Raw genomic sequence first — 23,734 nt, forward strand, 5'->3', positions numbered from 1 at the left:
CTCTTTGGAACCTACCCAGTCTCTGCCCCCTTCCTTCAGAGCACTTTCTGAGCCACAAGGGGAAGTTGGGGTGGCCATAGACTTTCCCCAAATTCTCAAGATATTCTTTATAACACAGGCTTAGATGCAGGTCATAGGTTGCCTCCAGGAACAGCACACAGAGCTGGAGAAGTCCTTCCTGTCGTGGTCAGCCCCATCTTCCCAATATCCATTTATATCCAATATCCATTTGGGGAATATTGCATTCATTTCCTGTTCCTGCTATAACGAATTAATACAAACTTAGTGACTTAAAACAGCACACATTTATTCTCCTACAATTCCTAAGGGTCCAAAGTCCAAAACAGGTCTCACTGGGTCAACATCAAGAGTTAGCAGGGCTTCCTTCTGGAGATCCTTGCCCATCACACCTCCTCAGCATCCCCGCATCGCATGGTCTTCTCCTGCTTCCATGATCACTTGGCTTCTTCTGATTCTGGTTTCCCATGGCCTTCACTTAGAAGGACCCCTGTGATTATGTTTAAGACCTACTTGGGTAATCTGTGCTAGTCCCCCCCCCCACTTCAAGATCCTTAACTTTGTCCCATCTGCAAAGTCCCTTTTTTCATATAAGGGAAGATGCACAGATCCTGGGCATTAGGACGTGGCTATCTTTGGGGGGAAGATGACCACCACAGGTGGGTAGTACGATTTCCACCCTACAGAGCATAGTTTAGGAATCTCTAGGTTATGAAGAAAGGGACTTTTGCAACGTCACATAGCACAATGGACAGAAAAGACCTAGCTTTCTTCTTTCTAATGCTTCTCTTTATTAGCTGTGTGACTTTGGGCTGATTACCTAACTTCTCTCTGCTTCTGCCTGCCCACTGATTCGATGGGTATACTAGTACCCACCTTCCTGCGAATTGGGAGGTCAGTGAACACAAAACAAGTGCTTGATATCTGGTAGCGACCGTGTTAGGCTCTAGACTAAAGCTGAGTTCAGTCTCCTCCTGGTCTTAGAGGCAGTAGAGGGACCCTGTTTGCCAAACACCAAGACTGCTGCCCCAGGGCAATGTCCAGCCCCTGTCTCCTCTGCCAACTCCACACCCCAGCTCACCCACACAACATCTGGGTCATGGCCACACACAGGTCACCTAATACCGGGGCATGGGGACCTTAGGAATGAGACAAGGGTTGAGCCAGCACACTGCACCAGCTTCTTGGAAATGCTCTTGGAATCATGGGGCTGAGTGCCAGAGCCCCTGTTTCAAGGTTGGAAAGGGGAGTCCAGATGAGCCTACCAAAATCCTAGATGCAGGTAGAGAGCCCTGACCTTGAAGTTGGTGATCTGGGCACTTGGGCCCACATTGTCCCTAGTTTGCTGCATGACTCTGAAAAGTCCCTCCATCTTTCTGAGCCTCAGTTAAGTTATGCGTACAGCCAAGGGACTGGGAACAATGGTCCCTTCATCCAGCTGTGGTGACATGCAGTCCCTCTAGTTTCCACCAGACTCTCACTGGTAAATGAATCCAGCAAGCACACAGGGCTGCGGAGATCGTGGGCTCACACCGCACTCGCCCAGATGTATAGCCGAGTGGCGGCAGGAGATATGGAATCAGCCTGGAGAAAGGGAGGTTGACCAGAGAATATCCCTTTTTCTGTGTCTGGAATGCCAGCAGCCGGTGCCCAACATGGGAGACCGGTGTCATTGCAAGCAAACAGGGGTCTGTGTTGGGCTGGCGGCGGCAGGGCAGTGAGCTGGTAGCCTGGGTCAGAGCTCTGGTGGCTATGCCGGCAGCCCATGGGTTGGCTAGAAGCCTGCGGGATAGGACAGGGCAGGGCCAAGGGGGGTGGAGTCAGGGCCCAACCAAGGTCAGTGGCAAATGCTGGTTCCAGTTCCAACACTCGGCTTCTCACTGAGCACGAGGGACTGTGACCTCCACTGCGTGCACACTTGGCTGTGGGACAGAGTAAGTACAGGTACTGAAGATGGGCAGGGGGTCCATAGGCTTAAGGGTATGTGGGGAACAGTGAAGACAGGACTCGGGTTATGCGATCTGGGGGGCTTCAAAGCTCTGGTGTTGTCCCAGAGTGACCAGGAAAACTCTCTGCGGTGATGGGGAAGGAGCCAGGGCCTTGGAAGCAGCAGGGTCCCCCCGACCCCACCCCTGGCTGTGTGAACTTGGGCACGACCCTCCACATGGCTGCACCTCAGTGTCCTTATAGGCAAGATGCATGGCAGCTGTCACTCAGAAGGGACTTTATCCCCGGGGCACATTTGGTAGCAGCTGGAGACATTTGTAGTTGGTGCAGCTGGAGAGAGGGCTGCGCTGGCATCCAGCGAGTAGACCCCCGACAAGGCACAAGACAGTCCCTGCGACAAAGATCAGGGAGGAGGCGGAGAAACCCCAAAGTAAGATTGTGGGGACGAAGCGTCTGGTCCCCAAGCCAGGGCTCCGTAACCCAGAGCGCTTCTGTATTGTTTTCTGTGCCTGCCATCTTGGACCTTGAGAAATCAGGAGAAGGTACGGAACATCTCCGTTTCCTTGAGTGAGGGCTGCCCGGCTGGCTGCTTGAGCTCCAGACGCTGTTTGGCGATTTGGGTTTTGTTTATTTGTGTTGTGTTTAAAGCTTTGACTTATTTAATGCGAGAGAGAGTGTGTGTGCACAAGCAGCGGGGACGGGCAGAGGGAGGGGGAGAAGCAAGCTCCATTCTGAGCAGGGAGCCCGGTGTGGGGCTCTATCCCCTGCCCTCTTGACCCGAGCTGAAGGCAGACACTTAAACCGACTGAACCACCCGGGCGGCCCAGGCATTTTGTCAAATAAGCAAAATGTCGACATAAAATAAGTGTACTGTTCAGTTTTCCTAAGGCTGGGGCCCTTGGCAAAAAATACAACAATAGAAGGGGGAGTTCTCCCCTGGCCAACATCCTTGGTCCCAGATCAAGAAGCTGCTGTGTGAAGAATAGGGCGGAGGGCAGGGGGGCCGGGAGGCGAGGGATGTGTTGTTGTTGGTGGTGGTTTCGCGGGTGTACACGGGAAAGATGTCTGGCTTTTGGTATGTCAGTCAGACCTCAATAAAATAGTTTTTAAGAAAGAAATGGGAAAGGGGAGTCAGGCAGCTGGACAGGAGCTGGCAAGTCCTGGAGCCCAGCCTGGCTCCATGTCCAGCATGGGGTCTAAAACCCCTGAGCCACAGAGAAGGCATGCCTGCCTGCCTGCCTGCCTGCCTTCCTGCCTTCCAAAAAGGGGTCTGAGGGAGTATAGCTCAGTGGTAGAGCATTTGACTGCAAAAATCTCCAGCCCTTGACTGCAAATCTCACAGGGAGAGCAGCGTTGGTGCTGGTCCTCTCTGTTGGGAGCACATGTTTTTGTAGGGGAGAGAGGCCGGAATGCTGGAAGGCCCCAGCAAACCCGAGTGGGCTCGCGCTTACATCACAGCAGAGCAGCGAGACAATCAAGGGGCCGTTACAGAGCACGACAACACAGAGGGAGGGGCCAGCTGCAGGCAAGGGATCACCAGCAGTGGGACTCAAGCAGGGGCCCGAGGGCCAGGGAGAAGCTGGTGCTGCTCCCCAACACCTTGGAGGCGGCAATGACCTTCTTAGGTGGTGGGGCGCTGTGACCCGGGGTGGGTGACCGAGGGAGATGTCTTCAGAATGGCTCTGGGGACAGGAGGAGAAGAGGAGTGGGTGGGTGGAAGGTGACAGGACCTCTGGAGGACATGGCAGCTGAAAAGGGGAGGGACTGGCAGATGTCAGAGCCGCTCTGGAGCTAGAAACCCACAAGCCTCGCGGATGGTCTGGAGGTGGGGAGGAAGGTAAGGAAGTTCCCTGAGTCACTGCTGCCAGGAAGCTCTCCCAGATCTTTAGGATCGAGGAAACTGGGATTTTGTTTTTCCCTCTCTGTCTGTGTCCCAAAGCTCACATCTCCTTTTGCAATCAGTGGACAGACCTCCGCCACCCACCTCGCCCAGCTGAGTCCAAAGTTGACCCAGTAGAACTTTGTTGCCCAACATTTGGAATAAATGAAGCAGATTCTGAGTCCGTGGGTAGTGGGGATCCGTGGGAGGATTGCCCCAGCGCCTGCCCACACCCGCCTGCACCAGACAGCTCACGTCACCTTGTCCTGATGCCAGAGGAACCTGAATGATCTGCTCTCCTCCCTTGGACCTTGGGCCCATCTGCAGAAACGCTGGAATCAGGGGTCTCGAGAGTCAGCTGGGCCAGGCTCCGATCTCTTGCCTGAGAGCCAGTCTCCCAAGGGCCAGGCTCCCAGGGCCTGGAGCAGACTCGCCCTAGCTTCAAAGTGGCACAAAACTCTGTCAAAGCTGCATATTTCCCCCAGAGACCAGGGGTGTGATGGCACAGGCTGGGAGCCTGGGAAACCTGAACCGAGCTCCCTGAGGCCCCATTTTCTCAGAAGAGATCTCTCTGACCCTCTGTTTCCTCCTCTGTGCCGTGGTGACAATACCAACTCCGAGTTGCTGTGGAGGAGGGAAAATGAGCTCATACAGGTGAACAGCTTGAGTGACACCCAGGGATCCTCCCCAGGAGCTACAGGAGAGGAGGAACGAGGTATCATGTCTCAGAACCATGAAAGGAAGACAAGAGGCAGTGTGTGCACCAGTCCCAGGAATCTGGATTTCAATCCTGGTTCCATCACACATCAGCTGGGACAAGCGGTGCTGTTCTGTTCACCCTCAGTTTATCCATCTGTGAAATGGTCTTCATGATGCGGACTCTCGTGGATGGTTCAATGTTGTAATGTCTGTAGAGTGTCTGGCTTTCATAAGAGATAAGGTGGGCCCCAAAGGAGTGAGAGTTCTAGGTCCCAAGCCTGCAGCCCAGGGGAGAGTGGATGAAGCTGCGGTCCCCTCCACAGAGACCCAGCTGTCCAGGAAGACTCAGCGGATGCCAGGAAAGCGGCTGCGGCCCATCGGACTTCTGCTGTTTGGCGGGGTACAGGGTGGGGGAACTGGTGGAGAGAAAGGTTACTGGCCACAGCACATGACAGACCTTGAGTTGATTATGAACACAGTGAGGCCTGTAGAGGGACAGGGACTGGCCCAAGGCCACGGGGCATCTGCAAGGACAGGCGGCCAGAACTCTCTCTCCTGCCTGAGCCCTGGGTTCCATCCAAGCAGGACACTCCCTTGTGTCTGCAACTCTTCCTGGAAAGCATTTCCTTTGAAGTAATTATCAGCTGGGTGTTAATCTGTGATAGCGAGGGCAGGGGGTGTGGAGCTGAATGTTTGCTCAGCTCCGTCCCGCTGCCCTGATGCCCGCCATGTTGCGGGAGGGACCATACTGTGCTGTAAAATTAACAAGTTCAAAGGACACAGAGATTAAACCACCCCGCCACGTCCTTTAAAGACCCGCACTCTCAGGGTGCACACAAAAGGGGGTGTCAGCCTGGGAAGCCGGGACCCTGTTGCTGAATCATCTGCAGATTCGCAGCTACGGTGCTGGCTGCCAGGGTGGGGAACAACAAGACGGGGGGGCTGTCGCACGGAAGGGGGGCCAGGCATCCAGGGAAGCCACAGGGCACAGCGGTTTAGGGCACATCACATTATCACATTATCACAGTGTCAAAGCTGGGTCCAAGCCCAAGCTGGACCCCCACCAGCCAGTGCCTCGGCCTCTCTGAGCTTCAGAGGACGCCCATAGAACAGTGCTAGTAGCAGAACCCGCCTCTGCCGGTGGGTGTGAGGTCCACGGAGGCGGGTACGAGGAACCTCCGTAACTGCGGAGGCTGCTGTGTGGGGCTCTGGGGGGGTCCGGAGTGTCTGCAGACAGAACATTCTGGATGAGCCTCCTTTGTGAGCTCAGGTGCAACGTGGAGGCCAGGGTGGGTGGGCGTGACCTGCTCAGGTCATTCGATTTTGCTCAAAGACAGGACTGCAGCCCAGGTCTGCCTGACCCCCAGGGTCACTGGCATTCCCCCACCCCCTACAGTGGGCCACTTTGCATGCAATGTCCAATGCAGCTATTTGGGGCTTTTTGGTGTTGGGGTTTAGGGGGGTCATGTGACTCTGGGAGGACCCTGAGGCCAGGGACCTGATGACATGGTGTCCATGGGAGAAGAAGACCCAGCCGCGGAGAAGTTCTCACCACCACCACCACCGCAGAGAAGCTTTCCTCAGCAGACAGGCCACCAGCTCCCCCACAAGAGCAAGGGTGCGGTGAGAGCGTGTACCCCAAGCATAGCTGAGGAACTGGGGGATCTCGGTGGGGCTTTGACCCTGAAACTGCAACAGCCATGGCTGACCGACCCATGCACCAGATCTGCGCCAGGCCCAACCACAACGCTTGCCCTATACTGACCCCTTAAGGGAGCTTTAAAGCTCCCGGCCACGCTCTGGCCCAGGTACAGCATCACCTCCATTGTACAGACAGGTGGGGGACAGGGCATGGGGCCTGACTGACTTGCCCCAAACCGCACTAGTAGGAAGTAGCAGGGCTGAGCTTTGAACCCAGGAGGCTGGGCTGCAGAGTCTGGGCTGATCACAGGGGACCAGGCGCACAGGGAACTTTGGCAGGCCTGGGCACAGGATTCTGGTTGGAGAGGAGGGGTCTAGGGATGTGGGCGGGAAGAAAGAAGGAGAAGAGGGGTCGAAGACCCCCCAGGGCTCACCTAGTTGGCCCCCTCATCTGGGGGACGGAAGGAAGAGGAGACGTGTTGGCTCAGGCCTCCGTGACAAAGCATCACAGAATAGAAAGTTGGTCTCGGCTCAAGGTTTTGGCAAAGCTGTTTCCTTGACGCCCAGATGCTGGTCTCCTCCCCGGGTCCCCACATGGCCGCCCCTCTGTGTGTGTGTCTGGGTCCTAATCTCTTCTCACAAGGACACTGGCCAGATTGGATCAAGGCCCCCCAGGAAGACCTCATTTTGACTTCATGACCTTTTTAAAGACCTTGTCTCCAAATACAGTCACATTCTGAGGGGCTAGGGGTTGAGACCTCCACACAGGAGTCTGGGGGACGCAATTCAGCCCTCACAGAATAGGAGGGAAGTTGGAGTGTTTACATTAAGAGGACAGAATCTCCTCCCGGGGTTGCGGGGGAGGCGTGCACCTCTGATGAGGCTTGAGGATGGCCCTGGGGTCCTAGCACAGCCCCCCAGGGGAGAGGAAGAAAGAACCAGCTGGCATCTGCCTGTTCACCAACGAGTCTCTGGAGCTTGGCACCCTGCGTGCCACGAGGGAGATGCGCGGTATGTATTTGCTGAGTGAACAAGGGTAGACCAGCAGTCTGAGGGGCCTGTGGGGTGGGTCGTTGGTCTGAGTTCATAAAAGGGCCACCAGGCCTTGCACATTCTTTCCCCAGGGGTCAAAGTGACAGTCAGAGGCCACTTGGGAGGCAGGCTTCTCATTCCCTGGGGACCTCAGAGATGCTGATCAGGCAAAAGGAGGGAGAGCCCTGCCCTCCCCTACCCCATAGCATGTGCCCTGATGTGGATGAGAGGATTCTTGTCCCTGGGGGGCCAGCCCCCACCTCAGGTCTGCACGCTCTGCCTTCTCCTCCCTTTCCGACCCTTAGATGCCTAAGTCCCCCGAGTCTCAGTCCTCGAGCCCCCATGCCCTCCTCGAAACCTCTCTCCCCACCGCACAGGCTCGTCATCTCCCTTAGGTTCCGCCACTCAGGGGGTCACCTCTCTGGGACCTGCGCCTGACGCACTTCCCCCCAGCAGTGCACCCTTCCAGAGGACCCCTTCCCACCTGCCTTCCAGAACGAGGAGCGGCCACGATGCAGCTCTGCCTCCTCCTATGCCTGATGCTCTTCACCCCTTCGGGTGCCAGCCTGCTCCGCCCCCGCTCGCGGGAGACGAAGAAGAGAGCCAAGGAGCTACCCGTGCTCAGCACCGCGGCCCCCGCCAGCAGGGACTTTGCCTTTGACCTCTACAGGGCCTTGGCTACGGCCGCCCCTGACCAGAACATCTTCTTCTCCCCTCTGAGCATCTCCACCACCCTGGCCATGCTGTCCCTGGGGGCGCGATCCCATACGAAGGAGCAGATCCTGGAAGGCCTGGGCGTCCGTCCCCAGGAGGGCTCGGAGGAGGAGCTCCACAACACCTTCCACCGGCTGCTGCTGGAGTTTGCCCAGCCCAGGGAGGACGTCCAGCTGAGCCTCGGCAACGCCCTGTTCATCAGCCCCGAGGTGCACCTCCAGGACACCTTCCTGAGTGCCATGAAGACGCTGTACCTGGCGGACACCTTCCCCACTGACTTTGGGGATCCCGCAGGGGCCCAGAAGCAGATCAATGATTATGTGGCAAAGCAAACTCAAGGCAAGATTTCAGACTTGGCGAAGGACCTGGATAGCACGGAGGTCATGATTATGGTGAATTACATCTTCTTTAAAGGTAAGACCCTTGCACACCAGCCCTTCCTGCTGCTTTTGTCAAAAGAGCACCCAATCCCCACACGCATCAAGGAGTGGGAGTGGATTTAGTCCCTTCTGGGGCCTGTTGACAGAGTGAGGCCAACAAGCAGCCGAGGGTAAGCAGGCATCTTCTGAGGGTGTAAAGGGAGGTCAGTGACCCCCGGTTGCTGTCTCCCCCACCGGGGAAGAGCTGGGTCCTCTCCATGGGCCCTGGAGTCACAGCTTCCACGCTGGATCTAAAGCACGAGACCACCATGGCCACCATATGACCACTCAGGGCAGGCTTGCGGGTCTAAGAGAGACCTTGGAGGGCCTTCCCTTACCCCCGCATCCTTGCTCCCGTGCCCTCCTAGGGGCTGTTCCCTCAGCGAGAAACGCCTTGACAAGCCCCTGTCCCCTCTGGAGAGTCCCCCCCGCCCCCCTCACGACAGATGATCTCTCCATCTTCGTTCCCTTGACGTTTCGTGTGGTTACCCCTACTCACCTTGGCTCTCATGTCTGCTTATCCTTCTAGATGCTGAGCCTCTCGGTGCCCGTGTGGGGTCTGGCCAAGGGTGGGAAGGCAGGAGTGGGTAAAGGCAGGGAGGGGAAGGAAGGAGGAAAGAGGAAGATAGTTGGCTGGTTAACTCCTCCCCCTTCCTAGGAGCACAGAAGGGAGCAAACATCCAGCTTGGAATCCACGATTTCTTGTCCCCCAGGGCAGGGCTCTCTCTAGGACACCAGGCTGCAGGGGACAACTGTGACATAGGCTATGAGGGGCCCTGGGGTAGGTTCCAGATCTGATGACTACTGATTAGATGGAAAGAACTACTTGTATCTCGCTGATGGTAGAGACGCAGCAGGAATCAGACGGAGCAGCAAGGCAAACAGAGGGCTCCTCCGTAACAAGAATCCTGTGTGTCCAGGAACCTTACATACCTCTCTCCCAAACATAGATCAAAATCCAAAAGTGGGGAAAGAGTGAAAAACAGAATAACTCCCCCAGGTGTAGTGTCGATTTGTCCGTCATCTGTATTGTTGACCGTTTTCCTGAGGGCGTCTGACCTTGAGTAAACAGTAGCGAATCAAACTCCATTAAGCGGTTGAGGGCCTCCAAAGACACGAAAAGCATCCTCCTTGCTTGGCCCACGTCAGAGGAAAAGGCCCACAGGAAGTCCGGGCACATCCCCAAAGGCATAAAAAGACTCGCCTTCCTATTCCAGGAGTTCCGCGGTCCCTGCCCCCGAGGAGACTGTGCTGGGGAGGACAAGCTCTGCTTGATGGGTTTACTGTCTTGACACTCTTCGTTTGCAGCTAAGAATTTCTAATGTCTTTCCCATTTTGATATTTAGCTAAGTGGAGGACAAGTTTTGACCACAAAAACACCCGAAAGCAAGACTTCCATGTGACCTCAGATACCGTGGTGCGGGTGCCCATGATGAAAGGCGACGACCATTATTACTACTTCCTGGACCGAAACCTCTCCTGCAAGGTGGTGGGTGTCCCCTACCAAGGGAATGCCACCGCTTTCTTCATCCTCCCCAGCGAGGGCAGGATGGAACAGCTGGAGAACGGACTGAATGAGAAAACACTAAGGAAGTGGCTCAGGATGTTCACCAAGAGGTACTCTGCAGGTGACATGGGACCATTCTGGCCCTGCTCACCTCTGGGGAGACACAGCCATGGTGGGAAGGTCTCACCCAGCCCAGGAGCGGCCCCCAAGCCTGGAGCTGTCACATGAGGTTCTGGCCCCCAGGCCCTGGCCCAGTCTGAGGGAGCATGCCTGGACACCACCCGGTTTCCTGCTGGAGCCATGAGAATAGGCAGGGACCTCTGGGACAGCCCAGGTCCAAGACCAGAGTGGGCTGGGCTCTAGATGAGGGGCTGGAGGATGCTCACGAAGCCCAGGGGAGAGAGCGGGGATACGAGCTCGGGGAGCCGACACTCTGGGAAGAGTCTCAGAATGTTCTTGTCCTCTTTCCAGGCAGCTTGAGCTCTACCTTCCCAAGTTCTCCATCGAGGGCTCCTACCGGCTGGAGAAGGTCCTCCCCATGCTGGGCATCAATGACGTCTTCACCAGCCATGCTGACTTGACTGGCATCACCAACCACTCCAGCATCCAGGTCTCTGAGGTGAGCTCGGGAGCTCCTGGGCTCCTGCTTTCAGAGGTATCTGTTCTTTTCTACTATTCTGCTATGCTATGCCATGCTGTTCTATTCTATTCTACCCCACTCCACTCTGCTCCTTCATTCCATTCCGTTCCATTCCATTCCATTCCATTCCGTCCCATTCCGTTCCACATTCTATATTCTCTTCCCGTCTCTCTCCCTCTCCTCTTTTCCCTTAAGAAGCAAAAAATCTCACACTGTGTCTTATCCTATGCGCCATGGGAAACCATATGCAGCTCCATGTCTCAGGAGGAGCTCTCATTCAGCAATCAAAACTAAGAATTAAGTGCTAGCTCCTTCACTCGCTGGGTGTGTCCTCCAACAATTACTTGGCCTCTCTGTGCCACCTTCCTCTCTATAAAATTGGAGGGTCGCAGCCTTGCTGTGGGATGCTGTGACAGTTCAATGGACAGCACAGGCGCAGTCAGTCACCCCCTGGCACAGATCCCGATGCACGGTAGCCACACAGCTGTGTCATTAGCTACCTGCTTGGTGTCACGGAGACTTGGACAGGGATGTCACAGGCAGAAGTTCTGCTGTCTCCTGGGATGACATCTTCCAGCCCCTGGTGGCTCAGTGACTCCTGATGTCTCCTCCGCAGATGGTGCACAAGGCCGTGGTGGAGGTGGACGAGTCGGGGACCAAAGCGGCTGCAGCCACAGAGACCATCTTCATGTTCAAGTCAGCTCCGATGAGCTCCCAAAGGGTCATATTCAACAGGCCCTTTTTGATGGTCATTGTGGAGAACTCCACGAATATCCTCTTTGTTGGCAAAGTGACCCACCCCTGAGGTGGGTGTGTCTCCTGGAAGGTCACAGGTGGTGGAAATTGAAGGCACACCGTGGCATCTGTCTGCTGGGAGCTGGTGATTGACACAGGTTTCCTGGACTAATGAGGCTTTTACAAGTAATAATAGTCATAGTATTGATATACTAATGGTTGCTTCTTCTCACACAACTGCACAACGTGGGCACCTTAAAGATCCTTCAGGAGCATTTGGTCTTGCCTTTACCCTTCCTTGGTGGAGTCTAGCGCTGAGGCCCAGAGAAGTTGGTTGACTTGCCTAAGGTCACACAGCATGTTAGTGGTAGAGAGAAGCCCAGAATCCAGGCCCCTGACTTCCAGCCCAGTGACACTGAGCTCTGTAGGAGGCTTGTTCTGGTAGATATTTCTACCAAGAAATGTATTTCTAAGCTGAGCCCTCATCTTGCCAACCATGCCAACCATCAGTTCATCATGATGTGGAGAGAACACTGAAATGAGAGTCTGGAATGGGGCTTCTGTCCCAGCTAACCAGCTAGGGGACATTGGGATAATTCTGCCCCTCTCTGGACCTCTATTTCCCCCATGTATACCATGAAGGATCAGGTGAAGGCTCCTTGATGTTATGTAAGGAAGCTGGGTGTTCCCTGCCAGTCACGGTAGATTTTAAGATATTCCAGCGCTACTTGTCCTTGAAGAAAAGCAAGTGGACAGCAGGGTGGAAATGGTCCATCACAGCATTGAGCCATCGTGTGGTTTCAGTAGCAACCTCCTGGCTTCGGCTGGGGGGGAGCCCAGAGGCCCGTTGCAAATACTACCATATCTACTGAAGACGTTGATGACTAACTGTGAATTTTAGTGTCCACAATAACAATACAGCATGTTGCAAACACTGGGTGTCATTGTCCTTACTTACAGAAATAACACTGGGAAAGGCGACATCAATAGCTTTCCATGTGCCAGGCTTGGTGCTAGGATCTTTAGCTGGATGGCTGCACTTATCTGCCCTGAGGCCGGTACCACAGTTCTCCCCATTTTACAGATGGAGAAGGCAAGGCTTGCAGAGAGCGGGCTGTTAACCCAGTCATGTGGCTTGGACCCTGGGAGTGTGCCCCCCCCCCCAGAAGCATATTTTCAACCCTGTGCTCTGCTGTAGGGAAGACATGACTATGTCCCAGAAGCCTGGGTCAGGGACCTCTCAGCCATCTGCCCCCATGGGATGCAGGTAAGCTTATCCTCTCTCTCTTCTTTTATGAAAGCCTCTACAGACAGGTCGTCGTCTTCCAAATGAATGGGATCAGACACTTTAAAGAATCAATGATGGAGTGAACGAGCCCTTCATTCACATTGTCCCCTAATTAGCTACCTCCTTAAATCTGAGTGCTTGCCCCTCAGCTTGCCCCCCACCCCCATGAGGCTGCCTCTACCACTCTGATCCCAGAGTATGCACTGTGTTGCCCAAGAATAACCCCTAGACCAAACGATGTCAGAACCCCAAGATTTGGCCACACCCCAAAGTACTGAGCACCTACTTAGGGCCAGCCCTCTGGGGACACTTTGCATCTGTCATCTCCGGAGTCCCTCAGCACAGTCTATCAGTGTACCTGTCTCACGGAGGGGACATAAGTGCCTACCCAGAGGCTGAGGTCAGGGAGAGGCTCAGGCTCTGGGACCCGGGTGGTGCCTGTGTTGACGTACAGCCAGGTGGATGGCCGTGACTGGAACTGGACAGCTTGTCTGCGTCTGTGATTTCTGCTCAGGTCAGCGTTCCAGGATTGGGCCTCCTCGTGGGGTCAGATCGAGCTCCTGTGTGCCTTTCCTTTGCGAAATGCCTAGATCTTTCTCTTACTGTTTGCTCAGCCAGCCCAAGGTCAGGGGGAGGTCCAGTCGGTGTACTGTGTGTCAGAACAAGGTCCAGCATTGTCTGAAGGTCACTGGGTACATGGTCACATGGTCACGTGGCCACAAAACAGCTACTAGGTGTGAGGGCAGGCTGGGCTCCACGACACCTCATGTCACACATGGAAGCTTCTTGCGGGGTGTCATTGCAGGCCACGTAACTCAATTGTCACACAATCCTGGGATGAACCAAATGATATAGCCCCTGGGAGAGAGAGAGGGAGAGATCAGGGAAGCTTTCTTGGAAAAGATGGTACCCGGCTGGTCTAAGGAGTAAGTAAGCCTTCCACAGACTGCAGGTTTGGGAACAGGGAAGGGACCCCAGCAGAGGGAAGGGCTGGAGAAGGGTGTTGAGTGAGCTGGTGTGTGCGGGAACCATGGAGACCTTATTCTGGGCCAGGATAGGGGCTGTGAAGGGGAGCAAAGGGCAGGAGGTGCCTGCGTTGCCGTCTGGGACAGGGACCCTGATCGCGAGGCTGGCATTTCTGTTCTCTTTCCTCCCCATATTAGGGTGGTTTGGTGGTCCGCATCACACCCTGAGCGCCCCTGAGTGTGTGCCTCACTCTCCCATTGGCAGGCGAGCGGACACCTCCACTCAGGCATGGAGGGGTGCTCACTCGCACCGCGTGCCCCTGCTCCCCCAGTGCCCCACTGGCCGTTTCTCCCCTTGACCTCGTCCGTCCTTTCCAGTAATAGGGAAGCTTAACAGCAGAAACTGTGTGATGTCACAGTCCCGGAGGCTGGAGTCTGAGACCCAGGCGTCCGCGGGGTTGGGTGGTCCCGAGGCCCTCTCCTTGGCGGGGCTCCCGGAGGGTCTCCTCTCTTTCTGCCCTCACATGGCCGTCTCTCGGGGTGCTAACCTCCTCTCCGGTCTCCCAGACTCCCCTGGTCTGACTAGACCAGAGCCCACCTTACTGACCTTATTTTAACTGAATCACCTCTTTAAAGTCTCTGTCTCCAAATACAGTGTCGTTCTAAGGTGCTGGGGGTTAGGGCTTCAACAGACGGATGGGGTGGCGGACACAACTTAGCCCAAAGGAGCCACTTCCCTTCGGGTTCCTGCTGCTGTTGCCAACCCCCAGTTTGTTCTTGGGAACCCACTATCATTTCCCTCTCTGACCACATGGACTCTCAGGACCTCCCCTAGCAAACCCACCGCCTCCAGAACTCAGAGGACAACGCTAGGGCAGAGCACTCCTGCCCCCTGCCTCTTCTGCAGAGACCTGGGCCAGGAAAATGACCCTGGACGCCTAAGAGGAAACATTTCACATCCCAGCGAGCACGCCCTGCCCACTCTTGCTTATTTACATTCTTTCGGCCAAGAACCATTGTTTGGGGGCTGGAAATTCATCCAAGAGCCTGGACAGGGGCCTGGAATTCATACAGGGCCTTGGGCCTGGAATTCATACAAGGCTTAAAGGGTGGCCTGGTAGACACAGGCTCTGGCCACAACCAGCTAACGGAACAGATAAACCTGGAGTACAATCTGCCTCGAGGGCAGTGCCTTTTGTCTGTGGAGGTAATGCAACGCCCACTCTGTCTGGAACTGTCCCAGGTGCTGGAGATAAAGGAAGGAAATCCCCCAAATCCTTACCCTGGTGAAGCTACTATCTTGCCTGGAGAGACAGTGAAATTAAAAAATAACAAGGAATAAAAGAGAGAAGTAGAGTATGACGCATGTCTGTTGATGACAAGAGTTGTGGCGAATGAGCTCAACGGGGCACCTCGCTTCTCTAAACAGAGCCCAGGGAGGGAAGGACACTGGCGCCCATCACATTAACTAAGTGGTCGAAACCCTAACACCCCCCCACCCCCCACCCCACCAAGGGAGGAGGAGGCGGGCCCTTGAGAAGTGGGTAGGCCATGAGGGTGGAGCCCCCATCAATAGGATTCCTGACCTTGGGAAAGGCACTGCGGACAGCTCCCTTGCTCCATCCTGTGGCAGGGCACAAACCTGTGACCAAAGAGGGCTCTGCACCTACCACACTGGCCCTGACCTCGGACTTCCAGTCCCAGGATCGTGCGAAATACATTTCTGCTGCTCATAAGGCACCTGTCTGTGATGTCCCCAGACACCTGGGGAGCTGTCACCCCCCAGGGGAGATGGATGAGAAGAGGAAATTAAATGTAATGTGCTTTTCTGGTTGGGATCCAGGAAAAGCAGAAGGACGGTAGTGGAAAACCTGTTAAAATACAAGTAAGTCTGGGGCGCCTGGGTGGCTCAGTGGGTTAAGCTGCTGCCTTCGGCTCAGGTCATGATCCCAGGGTCCTGGGATCGAGCCCCACATCAGGCTCTCTGCTCAGCAGGGAGCCTGCTTTCCCCTCTCTCTCTCTGCCTGCCTCTCTGCCTACGTGTGATCTCTGTCAAATAAATAAATAAAATCTTTAAAAAAAAATACAAGTAAGTCTGCATTGTACAGACATCCACTTCTCCGTTTCGATAAATACGCCGCAGAGACCTCAGATGTTTATGTCATGGGAACTCCCTGCACTGTTTTTACTGCCTTTCCGTCTGTCACAACCTGTTGTAAAATAAAAAGCTGTTTTCTTTAGAAAAATGTTAAGGAAGAGAAAAAGCAAAGCAGAGGAGGGGATGGGGCGGGAGTGGGTTGTAAAGGCAGAAGCTGGAGGCCAGTAAAGGAGAAGCATGGGGTGCCAGAGGGACGGTTGGGGAGACGACCTGCAGTCGGGGGTCCAGAGGGAGCCCTGAGGCGGCGGCATGGAAGCTGCTGTCTGAGGGACAAGCAGGACTGAACCTGGTGAAGATCACAAGCAAAGACCCAGACGGCAGAGAGTCCGTCCTGCTCATGGGACTGAAAGAGGACACACGTGGCTGGAGCCCGGAGTCTCACTCGTCATCCGCACCCATGTCACCGTGTAGGGTGCCGGGGCGGGGAGTGACCGCCAGATGCCACCTGCGTACCTGGCACGGGATGCCACCCGCTGATGCCTGGCACTGCCCTCTGCCTCCGCACGTCTCCGTTCACAAAGAGTCAGAGTCAGATCCCTCCTGCTGCGAGGGATCGGGGACGGCGAGCAGGTGACATCGGTGCCCCTCTCCAGTTTCCTGCAGAGCCACACCCCTGAACGGATTATCTGCCACCTTTCTGCAAGGAATGAGGTAGGAGGGAGGTGGTTCTAAGATGGCCAGGCCCTTTCGGCACTTGGGAGAGCCCAGTGTGTGTCCATACACCACTCCTCGTGGTGACTGTCCATGAAGGCATACAGGCAGGGTACAGATAGCAAAACGCTCCTACACACAGCCACACTGCAGCCCACACGTATGTGCACGTGCACACACACGCACACACACACGTGCCTATGCCCCGCCTGCTGGAGAGCAGGGGCTGCTCTGTGGCTAATCCCACCGCAGCCTTCTCGGTGGTTCTAAGAGCTGAGAATTCACTGAATGCGTGGGGGCGGGGGGTCCTCCTTCTCTGGGAGCCCCTCCTTCTGCCTCAGCCTCCCAGAGAGGCTGCCACAAACCGTCTGAGGACTTGATCGGGTCCCTGCTTCTTTGCAAATTATTAAGGGCCGTGGGGCCGGGCTGGGGTGGGAACTGGAAGGTGGGTCTGGTAGGCCTGGGAAGGGGGATGAGGGAGTATGAGGGGGGGCTGGGGTGTGTGGGCCTGAGCCTGGGCCCTGGGTGTGCCCATGAGCCGACACACAAGGTGTCCATTCGTCCCCAGATTCAGATGCACACACAGAACTGGTGTCTCCACTGGTCGGGGGGCAGGGCTGTCTCACTGGGCCCAGGCCCCAGGCCCTCGGCGCCCCCTCCTCCCTGCAGCTGCCACCCACCCGCGCTCAGGGCCCGATGGCCCTCATCCTGCAGGGGCTCACGGGCCCATCCTGCAGGGGCTCACAGGCCCAGATGCTCTCTGCTTTCAGGTGATTTTCCCAGCTAATTTTTTCAGGCCAACCGCCAGGGAGCAAACCCCCAAAACCCGGGTGCACCCTGGAGCTCATGCCCATCTGAGCACTGAGAGCCCTTTCTCGGGGCTCTGCTCAGAGGTCCCTGCCCGGGGAGCTGCCCTGACTCCCCAGCCCGGCCCTGGCATCCCAGCTCCCCTTGCCTCCCTCTAGCACTTTCCACCATAGTTTGCTTCTTTCTACGTGTCTGTGTGGGCCCTAAGTTGTCTCTCCAGTCCAGTGCCCGGCACAGGGCTTGGCCCACAGTGGGTTCTCGTTGGAGGAATGAATGAGGGGACGGCCGGCTGGTTCCAGAGGATTCTATGCCTCTGCAAGTCCTCAGGTCACTGCCTAGGACTTCCCTCTTCCTTGGGGGGGACCCCCAACACACCCTGCAGGTGGGCTGCTGACACCATACAGGACACCCAGCTGAATGAGAACTCCAGGTAATAAATCACTTTTTAGTAGAAGTATGGCCCCGCCATTGTGAGCATTTTTGCTTGCTAATTCTGGCCGCCCTCTCTGCAGGGAGCAAGGATGAGCGAGAAGCACATCCCCATTGGCCAGAAGCCAACAGTCTCACTGCAGAGATGGGGGAAGTGAAAATCATGGGGACAGCATGGGAAGAGGGGTGGGGACACATCTGGCCTAGTCAAAGGAGGGTTGGTTCTACCAGGAAGGACCACGGGAGGCCTCCTGCCACACGATGTGCAGCCCGAAGTATAACAAAGGTGTTGACTCACCCACGATTGCATCAAACCGAAGCCTGAGACAGAATGTTCCAGTAGGTCTCCTTGCCTGTAAAGGAAGCCGAAACCCTCCCTTCTCCTGGTCCAAGCTGGGGGGCCGTGGGTTCTGCAGAGACAGCTCTGCTCTGCGGAGTGTATTTCAGGCCCCTGAGGTCTGGTGTCCCAGTTGTAGGGGTGGGGTGGGGAGTTGAGAACATGTAGGGGCTTCTGGACCAGGGGAGGCTGCCAGGGTTCCAAGTGGGACAGGGCCCTGGAGGACCCATATTCTTTTTTAATTATTATTAATTTTTTTTCATTTTTAAATTTTTATTTTTTATAAACACATAATGTATTATTAGCCCCAGGGGTACAGGTCTGTGAATCTCCAGATTTACACACTTCACAGCACTCACCATAGCACATACCCTCCCCAGTGTCCATCACTCCAACCCCCTCTCCCAATCCCTCTCCCCCCAGCAACCCTCAGTTTGTTTTGTGACATTAAAGAGTCTCTTACATTTTGTCTCCCTCCTGATCCCATCTTGTTTCATTTATTCTTCTCCTACCCCCAAACCCCCCACATTGCATCTCCACTTCCTCATATCAGGGAGATCATATGATAGTTGTCTTTCTCTGATTGACTTATTTTGCTAAGCATAATACCCTCTAGTTCCATCCACATTATTGCAAATGGCAAGATTTCATTTCTTTTGATGGCTGCATAGTATTCCATTGTGTATATATACCACATCTTCTTTACCCATTCATCTGTTGATGGACATCTAGGTTCTTTCCATAGTTTGGCTATTGTGGACATTGCTGCTATAAACATTCGGGTGCACGTGCCCCTTCGGATCACTACGTTTGTATCTTTGGGGTAAATACCCAGTAGTGCAATTGCTGGGTCTTAGGGTAACTCTATTTTCAACTTTTTGAGGAATCTCCATGCTGTTTTCCAGAGTGGTTGCAGCAGCTTGCATTCCCACCAAGTGTGGGAGGGTTCCCCTTTCTCCACATAGAGGACCCATATTCTTAAAGTGATTCTGTAGCAAATGGGCTGGAGGGTGCTGGTGGGGACGAGGGCACACAGCTCGAGGGTCCCTGCTGCGGGGAGCGGTGCTAGTGGCGGGGGTCGGAGTGGGGGCCTCAGAACTGGATCTGGAGGAGGGAGACCCCGCCCCACACTGAAGGGGCCGGGGGAAGGCCCCCAGTCTGGGAGAGAGAGAGGCGCCACTCACTGGGAGGCAGGAAGGAACAGGCAGGTTGGGGGCGGGCAGGGAACAGCAGGGGGTTCGATTTACGGTGTGATCCTTTTCAGGGATCACTAAGGAGAGACGCCAAGGAGACAGTGGTGTCCACATTCTTTTTACCAGAAATCTCTGGAGCTTGGAAAGAGCCACATCCCCCCAGCTGAGATGTGGGAGGTGACTGATGGGACACCCTCCTGCCTGGGGGACTGGGAAGGGCCTGCGGCCTGGGAGAGGGTCTGAGGCCAGCCCAGAGTGCTGGAGGGGGTGTGGGACGAAGTGGGGGCTCACAAGGGCTTCCCCTCAACCATACCTGGGTTTACCAAGAGCTCTGCAGCCTATGGTCCCCCTCCCATCCCGCGACCCTAACATCAGAAACTCTCACCCACTGCCCAGCCACCAGCCGTGTTTTCCAGACCAAATGCGGGGACCCGGCCAATGGGCTGGCACAGAGCGAGGACAAAGCTGCCTTCAGCCGGGCTGTCGGGTCTGAGGTTGGTGGGCCACCACCGTGGGGCTGGGCCTAGGCCAGCCAGGATGGACACCATGTCTCTCAGAGAGGGCAGGGGCGTGGGCTCCCTGCCGCCCGGAACCTGCACCATCTCTCTGTGCCTCCGTTTCCCTCAGATGTAAAACTCAGGGTACATCAGGGTGTCAGGGTAAGTCGGGGACAGGGCTGCTCCGAACCCAAAGTCCCTGTTCACCAGGAGTCCTCAGATGCCGCCTAGAACAGGAAATGAAAGCAGGTGATGGCAAGCAGCTCCCTCCTTAAAGGGACAGATGACCAAGCTGCAAGCAAAACAGAGGAGGGAAGTGTCCCTGCTCCTGCTCGGCCAGATCCTCCCACGGGCACCCGGAATTCACGGGGGCACAGTCAGGGCGGTGCTGAGGGGAACTGGCAAACACGCCTCCGATCCGCAGCCTGATCTCCAGCCACAGGAAACCAGGTCAGTGCAAACACAGCCAGAGAGAGGACTGAGTGTCGGGGACAGAAGCCGCCCCTGTCCTTTTCCAGCCAGGAGCTCAGTCCACTCACTGGCCTGGAGGAGAGAAGGCACGACCCGCTCTGGGGCCTGGGCAGTCATCAGGGTCTCATTTCTGCTTCCTAAGAATTATTTAAGGGACGATGATTGACAAAGGAGTTTCACAGAGGTGAAAGGACGAGCCTCATGTCACCCAGATGGTAGGTGGTGGCAGAGCTGTGACGCAGGAGGAACCTGGCTGGGTGGGGCCCTTCCCATGACCGCCGCCTCCCCAGCCTCCAGGAAGAAGCTCTCTGGAAGGATCTGGCCTTTGTCCCTCCCAGCCTCACCTGCTCTGTGGAGGTGGGACACCTTCTTACTCGGGTTCCTGCCACCCACCCCTGCCCTGGTTGTGTCCCAGAAGTACACTCTTTTCCACATGCAACCGCAGCCCATATGGGGTGCCCAACTCTTTTCCTAAGGCTTTCTGGACCCTGCCTGTGCCCAGCTGGCGTTCGGAAATCGGTGGGAACAACGGGAAGGCGAGAACTATGGAAAGCGGTCAACAGAGCACAATGGTCACGTTTGCAAGACCCAAGTCAGTCCAGTCTTGACGGATGCCATGGGTGGCTGGGGACAGTAGGAGTGACTGTCCTACAGACAGAGCACCTGCCAGCCTCAGGTCCAGGCTGAGCCCCTGTGGTCTGACTTTCTCATCTTCCCCTTTGAGGCAGGTGCAACTGCCTGTCTCTGCCTGTCTCTCTCCGCACTGCCCTGAGCCCCAGCAGTAGGCTGCTGGAGACCTTGGCCCTGACCCCACCAAAGCCAAGTGGAACTTTCCAGCTCCCTTTGGGCTGCTCAACTCGGTCCATCTCAAGTCTGAGAAAAATGCCCATCTGTTGTCCCAGGTAGGACATGGGGACAGGCCGGGACAGTCCCTGTTCAGCTGGGACCCCAATCCACATTAAAGAGGCAGCCTTCCCTACTCAGACCTACGGAGAAGCCACACCTTATAAAAATAGTGTCCTCTGGGTCACCTGGGTGGCTCAATGGGTTAAAGCGTCTGCCTTCGGCTCAGGCCATGATCCCAGGGTCCTGGGATCGAGCCCCGGGCTCTCTGCTCAGCAGGGAGCCTGCTCCCCCCTCTTTCTCTGCCTGCCTCTGCCTACTCGTGATCTCTGTCTGCCAAATAAATAAATAAAATCTTTTTTTAAAAAAAGTGTCCTCATGCATTGGAAACCAGTCTTCTTTAACATGGTGGCTTTATTGTTTAATTTGCATAACATAGATATACATGAAAATAAACTGCTGTTTAAATGTAAATAGTTTCATGGATTTGCTATAATGTTTGGGGCCTTATATGACGCGAAATTTGTTCTATCTAGGATCAGTACCAAAAGGTTTTAAGTCTTAAAGAATCATTAAACTCACTTTCAACTTCTAAAAAAAAAAAAAAAAAAGTGTCCTCAACACCTGTACAAGAATTATATTCCCGGGGTACCTGGGTGGCTCAGTTGCTTGGGCAACTGTCTTCAGCTCAGGTCATGGTCCCGGAGTCCTGAGATCGAGTCCCATAGTGGGGCTCCCAGCTCCATGGGGACTCTGCTTCTCCCTCTAACCTTCTCCCCTCATGCTGTCTCTCACTGTTCTCTCTCTCTCAAATAAATAAATAAAATCTTTAAAAGAAAATTATATTCCCAAGGGGCGCCTGGGTGGCTCAGTCAGTGAAGTGTCTGACTCTTGGTTTTGGCTCAGGTCATGATCTCGAGGTCGTGGGATCAAGTCCCATGGGGCTGGGCGCTATACTCAGTGTGGATTCTGCTTCAGATTATTTTTCTCTCCCACTCCCCTGCTATCCCTCCCTGCTCTCACTTTCTCTAAAATAGATACATAAAATCTTAAGAGAATTGTACTCCCAAGATTAGCATTTTCTGTCATAAGTTCAAGGATGGAAACGCTTTTCTTTTTTTTCTTTTTTTGAGCATGGGAAGGTAGGGAGAGCCTGGATTTGACATTGGGTTGATTTTGCCCAAACTCCACCAGCTCCACCATTTAACAGCGAAGGGTCCTTGCCAAGTCATACACTCCCTTTTCGGGAGGCTGGCACAGCCCAAGGCTTGGTGACAATGCTTGAGATGGAAAAGGGACAGAGATCTACTCAACAAAACGAGGGAGTCGGGCTATACAAAGAGGCGGTCAGTCCAGGAACAGCAGGCACTGATGTTCTAGTAGATGCTCTGCTGGCGGACGAGGCACCCCCACCCGGCCCCACCCACGGGGTCACCCGATAGCCCTGAACGAATGAATGATGATTTCAGGTCTCGGGGAGAAGTAGAGGGCTCAGGATTGGGAGGCTTTGGGAACAAGAAAGAGAAGGAGAGGGAGAGAGAGAGAGAGAAATTCCACTGGGGAAGGGCTTCTCTGTAGTCGGTAGGATAGAGTGGAAGGAGGAGGGAGGCTGCAGCAAACATACCCCAGGAACGGCAGAGCAACAGAAGAGAAGGAGCCCGGGCCCCCGACCAAGTGGAGCTGCCGAATCAGCCCACGTCCACACCTGAACGGATGTGAGTGAGAAATGAACTCTAGCCTTGTTTTAACCACTATTTCTGTGGGGTTCTGTGTAATTTTTATTATGTTATGTTAGCCACCATATAGTGTATCATTAGTTTTTGATGGAGTGTTCCATGATTCATTATTTGCATACAAGGGGTCTGAGTAATTTTTTAAAAAATATCTTGTTTATTTATATGACAGTGAGAGAGCATAGGCAGAGGAAGGAGCAGAGGGAAAGAGAGAAGGAAGCTCTTCACTGAGCAGGGAGCCTGACGTGGGACTCAATCCCAGGACCCTGGGATCATGACCTGAGCCGAAGGCAGATGCTTCACTGACTGAGCCACCCAGGAGACCCTGGGATTCTGTGTAAGATTATAATATGTATTCAATTCTGAAAATATTTGGAAACTAAAAGGGCATTAAGTCACCATTTCAGGAAGGAGGGGACCAGAACTCTCCTTAGTCACCTCAGTGCTTATCAGCCAGCACATACTTGGTAAGGACCTCAGGACACAGCACAGCACGAACAGTCCTGTCAGAAGGAAGCTTACGATCTGTGTTATGTTATTTACCCTTTGCATTACCCTGCCAGGAAAATGTCACTATCTGCTTTGTAGAGACGGGGAGGTTAAGCCTGAGGGATTTCCAGTCGCTTGAGGCCACCCAGCTGGCGACATTCCCGGCAGGCCACAGCCACACCCTTACGGACAACCTGGTGGTTTCCAAGCTGCGCTCTGTGGCACCCTACCTCTGTCCAAGTTTGTCATGGATGGAGGGTCGTGACCATGAGGGTCAAGAAGAAGGTTTTCTCAGGAGCCCAAAAAAGGCCTGGGAGAAAGCCCAAGGAGACCTCAAGGTCACTACATCTCTGAGTGCGAATCAAGAGTGGAAGGGCCCTCGGATGAAGAGAAAGCTGCTCAGGATGGAGGGTGCCTGAGACCAGAGGCCCCCGACCCCTGTGCTCCCCTATGGTCGAGCTCCTCAGACTGACGCCCTCAATCTGGGAACAGGGGAGGGGTGCCTCAAAACGCAAATCCATCTATAGGCAAATACAGAGTGCTGCATTTTTAAAAATATATCTGAGTGTGTGGATGAAGTTTCACACCACATACACACACATGTCAAAGAAAGTGACTTGTAACAGAAATCGCGAGATGTTA

General features: G+C 54.8%; 1 protein-coding gene and 1 long non-coding RNA gene across 5 annotated transcripts; one reads left to right on the plus strand and one right to left on the minus strand.

Annotated features, from left to right (window-relative positions):
• Positions 1–1,858: 1,858 nt before the first annotated feature.
• Positions 1,859–12,165, plus strand: SERPINA5 (serpin family A member 5). Of its 4 annotated transcripts, none has more exons than XM_032345161.1 (5): positions 1,859–1,962; positions 7,712–8,344; positions 9,696–9,966; positions 10,328–10,475; positions 11,113–12,165. In XM_032345161.1, the coding sequence occupies exons 1-5, from the start codon at positions 1,866–1,868 to the stop codon at positions 11,299–11,301; spliced, it is 1,338 nt and encodes a 445-aa protein (XP_032201052.1). In that variant the 5' UTR covers positions 1,859–1,865; the 3' UTR covers positions 11,302–12,165. The 4 variants fall into 4 exon arrangements, with proteins under 4 accessions (XP_032201052.1, XP_032201053.1, XP_032201051.1 ...); XM_032345162.1 differs by having other exon boundaries at positions 1,863–1,952; XM_032345160.1 differs by having other exon boundaries at positions 1,869–1,952; positions 7,612–8,344.
• On the minus strand, positions 8,294–9,700 carry LOC116591846. The gene is made up of 3 exons (XR_004286180.1): positions 9,283–9,700; positions 8,849–8,908; positions 8,294–8,600 (listed from the first exon to the last, which is right to left on the minus strand). It is a non-coding gene; the product is annotated as an uncharacterized LOC116591846 (long non-coding RNA).
• Positions 12,166–23,734: the final 11,569 nt, after the last annotated feature.

Source organism: Mustela erminea, chromosome 5, assembly GCF_009829155.1.
Source record: "Mustela erminea isolate mMusErm1 chromosome 5, mMusErm1.Pri, whole genome shotgun sequence".
NCBI classification, from domain to species: Eukaryota; Metazoa; Chordata; class Mammalia; order Carnivora; family Mustelidae; genus Mustela; species Mustela erminea.

Excerpts from the sequence above, each read along its gene's own strand:
- SERPINA5 (XM_032345161.1), top strand. The coding sequence starts at position 1,866 with ATGCTGGTTCCAGTTCCAACACTCGGCTTCTCACTGAGCACGAGGGAC. Across the intron at positions 1,963-7,711 it reads GTGGGACAGAGTAAGTACAG|AACGAGGAGCGGCCACGATG; the intron begins GTACTGAAGATG and ends CCTGCCTTCCAG. Across the intron at positions 10,476-11,112 it reads CCAGCATCCAGGTCTCTGAG|ATGGTGCACAAGGCCGTGGT; the intron begins GTGAGCTCGGGA and ends TCTCCTCCGCAG.